The sequence below is a fragment of the Prunus avium genome, chromosome 3, assembly GCF_965620075.1.
Source record: "Prunus avium chromosome 3, drPruAviu1.hap1.1, whole genome shotgun sequence".
Classification (NCBI taxonomy): domain Eukaryota; kingdom Viridiplantae; phylum Streptophyta; class Magnoliopsida; order Rosales; family Rosaceae; genus Prunus; species Prunus avium.
Window position 1 is genome coordinate 26,738,821 of NC_142286.1, and position 4,090 is coordinate 26,742,910.

Here is a 4,090-nt window from a genome sequence, read left to right on the forward strand (position 1 = left end):
ATTTAAATATCAACGTGTGTAAATTAATACTACGTCAGTAATTTAAGAAAACCGTCGTTGTTTGTAATTTACAACGTCGGTTTATTTATCTGTTTTACCCTCTGCTCAGTTTCTAACAATCTCTCTTTCTCTCTTTCAGGATGATTTGCAAAAGCAAGTCAGCGAAGGCACTTTGACTGTCTCCGGGATCAATGATGTCTTGACTCTTGCTTTGGGAACCCCCGAGCATGGTGGGAGAGTCAGAGGAGTTGGTGCTGATGTTTCCCCAACTCAGTTCTTCAATTTGCCGAAACAGCAGAGAGTGCAATTTGGTGACAAATTGAAGGAAAGTGTGAGGGAGGCAATTAGAGAAGAGACCTTGAGGATTGAGGCGAAGTCAAGGGAAACTATAACGGAAGCAGTCAGCGCAGAGAGGGAGGCTATGTTGGCATATTTCCATCAACTAGTTCCTAATTTTGATCCCAGCCTGATGCTCAAAACCCCAATTTCTCCAATTACTCCACTTACTTTACCCCCTCAAGATCAAAGCCCAAAAAATCCAACGTCTGATAAGGCAAGCTGCTCTGGGGCCACTGGTATCACACCCTTAGCTTTGGGATTAGAAGATCCAAAGCCTGAAGCTGATACTGCTGGAAAACAGGAAGAGGACACGATAAAATCTCTGCTATTTTCTATTTCTGCATTTTAAATTTTAAATAGACGTCGCTCTTTTTAATATCCGACGTTAACATTTAAAACAACGACGGTATATATTTACCGACGTTGGAAAACAATAATACGTCTGTTTCTTCAGGGAAGCGTCGTGTTGAGTTAAATACCACGACGCTTTTACTTGTTTTGCAAATTATGGGACATTAAAAATAACGACTGTGTTTTTTGCCGTCGTCTAACTCTTTTATAAACCGTCGTCTATTTCATGATAGCATGAACTGCATTTTAATTAGACGACCTTTCTTTAGTATAGCGACATTATAAATTTCACACAACGACGGTTATGTACTTACCGACGTCTATAACCTTTCCTCCGTCAGTATTTACTAGAAACCGTCGTTTATATTATATACCACGTCTGTTTTTTGGGTTTAGTTAGAGTCGTTTATCTTAGTTCACACACAAACTAACTTATATTTCTTTATTTATTTCTTGTAACAGGACCTCTCAAAGCTAGACATGCCACCTCCTCTGTTAGCCTTATGCCAACATGTCCAGACCAAGTTGTTGCCTACTAACGAGGCTGTGACAGTTCACATGCCCAAGGAAGTGTTTGGATTTGAGCATGATACCTTCCTCTTACTTGATGATATTTTGCAGTTTTGTTCCATGGTTGAGATTGGAACCACAGTGATATCAGTATACATGAGGTAATTCTAGAAATCCCATTTTGTTTTACATTTCCCTTTCTTTTAAATTAAAATCTCATTTAATTGACTTTCATATATTTAAATTTGTCTTAAAGTTTTCGCTCTCTCTCAGCTCTCTCTCAATCTCCATATAAGTACAACCCATAAATTTGTCCCTTTAACCCTAATCTCTTCTTAAATCCATAAATGTTTTCATTGGTAGCTATGGGTTCTTAATTGGTAGCTTTTGTTATATTCTCTCAGCTCTCTCTCAAAGCATTGGGTATATTCTCCCGTCGTCTGCCTCAAGCAGTTGTGATATTCTCTCAGCTCTCTCTCAATATCCATGTAAGTACAACCCTAGTCCCTTTAACCCTAATCTCTTCTTAAATCCATAAATGTTTTCGTTGGTAGCTATGGGTTCTTAATTGGTAGCTATATTAGGGTTGTTTTATGTTTTGGTGTTTGCATTCTTGTAATAATTACTCTCTGTTTGGGTTCTTTTATGTTTGTTTGGCCATGGGTTCTTGGAAAAGAAATGGGGATGGGAGATTGAAGCTGTTTTTTTTTTTAACTACGACGACGGTTGACGGATCAAACTGTCGTCCAAATGTTTATTATATGTCGGTTGTTCATTTACTCCCGTCGTCTGCGTTTTAAGCCGCAACTGGTAGCCTAAAGACGACTATTTCTCCATTAAACATCGTCTTTAGGCTACCAGAACCTCGTATAAAATTCTGGGTTTGGGTATCTTAATAACGACGGTGATTATAGATGCTGTCGTCTGAATTTATATTAAACGACGATTATTTTGTAAAAACCGTCGTCTTGTTCATGTTTTATATTTTATTTTCAATTTGTTCTCTGATATTTGAATGAGGTAGAAAATTCAAAACATGTTGAAAAAGAAAAGAATTTTGAAATGCCAAAGAGTAGTGAAGATAATATTAAAGAAAATGAGAATAATTCTGGAATTTTGAAATATCCTTCTTCTGTCCCATTTCCACAAGCACTTAAGGCAGTTAAGAAAGACTTAAATCCTGAAATTTTGGAGGTTTTTAAACAAGTGAAAATCAATATCCCTATTTTGGATACTATCAAACAAATTCCTTCATATGCACAATTTTTAAAGGATTTATGCACTGTAAAAAGAAAGCACAATGTTCAAAAGACCGCATTTTTAACTGAAAATGTAAGTGCAATTATTCAAACTAATACTCCACCCAAGTATAAAGATCCAGGTTGTCCCACAATTTCATGTGTTATTGGGAATTTTTATGTTGAGCAAGCTTTATTAGATTTGGTTGCTAGTGTAAATTTGATGCCTTACTCGGTTTATAAGCAATTGGGTCTTGGTGAATTAAAACCCACCTCTATAACATTGCAATTGGCTGATCGTTCAGTAAAAATTCCAAGAGGTATGGTGGAAGATGTGCTGGTTCAGGTAGACAAATTCTATTTTCCTGTTGGTTTTATAGTTTTGGATACTCAACCAGTTGCGCATTCTAGTTCTCAAATTCCTATTATTCTTGGAAGACCTTTCCTTGCTACAGCTAATGCTCATATTAACTGCAGGAATGGACTTATGCAACTATCATTTGGGAACATGACATTGGAGCTCAACATATTCAACATACGCAAGCAACCTGAAAGCGAAGAAAATTACGAAGAAGTTGACATGATTGATACAATTGTTCAAGATTTTTTTAATTCTTCTTGTTTTTCTGATTCTTTGCAAACTTGTTTGGTCAATGAAGATTATGATTTTGCACAAGATTCTGAAGTAAATTATAATTTTTCTTTGTTGGATTCTGCACAGGTGCAAGAAGATAATGGTTGGATACTGTAATTTGAGGAACTACCAGTTGTTTCATAAGGATTTATTTGAAGGTGGATAAGAACTTAAAGACGCGTCTTGAACACCTAGTGCAAAAATTCCAACTATTCTTTTAATTTCTTGCACGAATTTTTATTTATTTATTTATTTTATTTTATTTTGGTGGTTTTAATTAAGAGATTGTTTGGTTTGTTTATTTCAACTTTTATTGTTAGTGTAACTTCTTCTTTTTTTTTTCTTTTTTCTTACTTTTTTTAAATTTTATTTCCCTTCCAACTTTTCTCTATGACATTGTTTGATCTTAAATCTCCATTATTCATAAACAGTGTTTCATATAAGAAATTTGATTCATGATTGCTCAATCAGAAATTTGACTTGAATGCTTATTTCATTCCATAACATGTGATTACAAACACAATTTGAAAATGCGTACGTAGATTTCTGAATCACATGTTTCTTTTTGCATTCTCAGCCACCTGAGGCATCATGCTAATTGCCTCTATTTGCTCTTACTTGTAGAATCTGTAGTAGCTCTACATGGTCCTCGTTTCTCTTCTCTAGTGTGTCTACCTGCTGGTTAGCACAGTAGAGCCGCCTCTGCAAGTCTGCCACTTGAGCCTTTAGGGCAGCCACCTCCTCACTCAGAGCTCCACACTCTCGCGTTCTTGCTAATAGGCGCAAGCCCAGATTTGTGGCCGAGACCGCGTGGAGCATGGTTAAAGTGTGAGACTCCTCTACTGCCGCCTTGTCAGACCTCTGTGCCACATGCAGATGATCTGCCGGTGTGAGTCTACTGACAGTCATGCTACTAGGCACCGCCTCAGAGAAGTTTGAGGCCGAGCCCTGGTGATAAGAAGAGTATAGGAAGACAGGGGTTGGAGGAGCCCTTATCTGGGCATTCGGTGGTGCAAGT

The 4,090-nt window shown here is 37.1% G+C and overlaps 1 protein-coding gene across 1 annotated transcript; it reads left to right on the plus strand.

The window, feature by feature from the left end:
- The first annotated feature begins 2,262 nt into the window (after positions 1-2,262).
- Positions 2,263-3,189, plus strand: LOC148295836 (uncharacterized). The gene has a single exon (XM_088250606.1). It carries the CDS (start codon positions 2,263-2,265, stop codon positions 3,187-3,189), a length of 927 nt encoding a protein of 308 aa, XP_088106732.1.
- Positions 3,190-4,090: the final 901 nt, after the last annotated feature.

Coding starts and splice junctions, on each gene's coding strand:
- LOC148295836 (XM_088250606.1), top strand. CDS start 2,263: ATGCCAAAGAGTAGTGAAGATAATATTAAAGAAAATGAGAATAATTCT.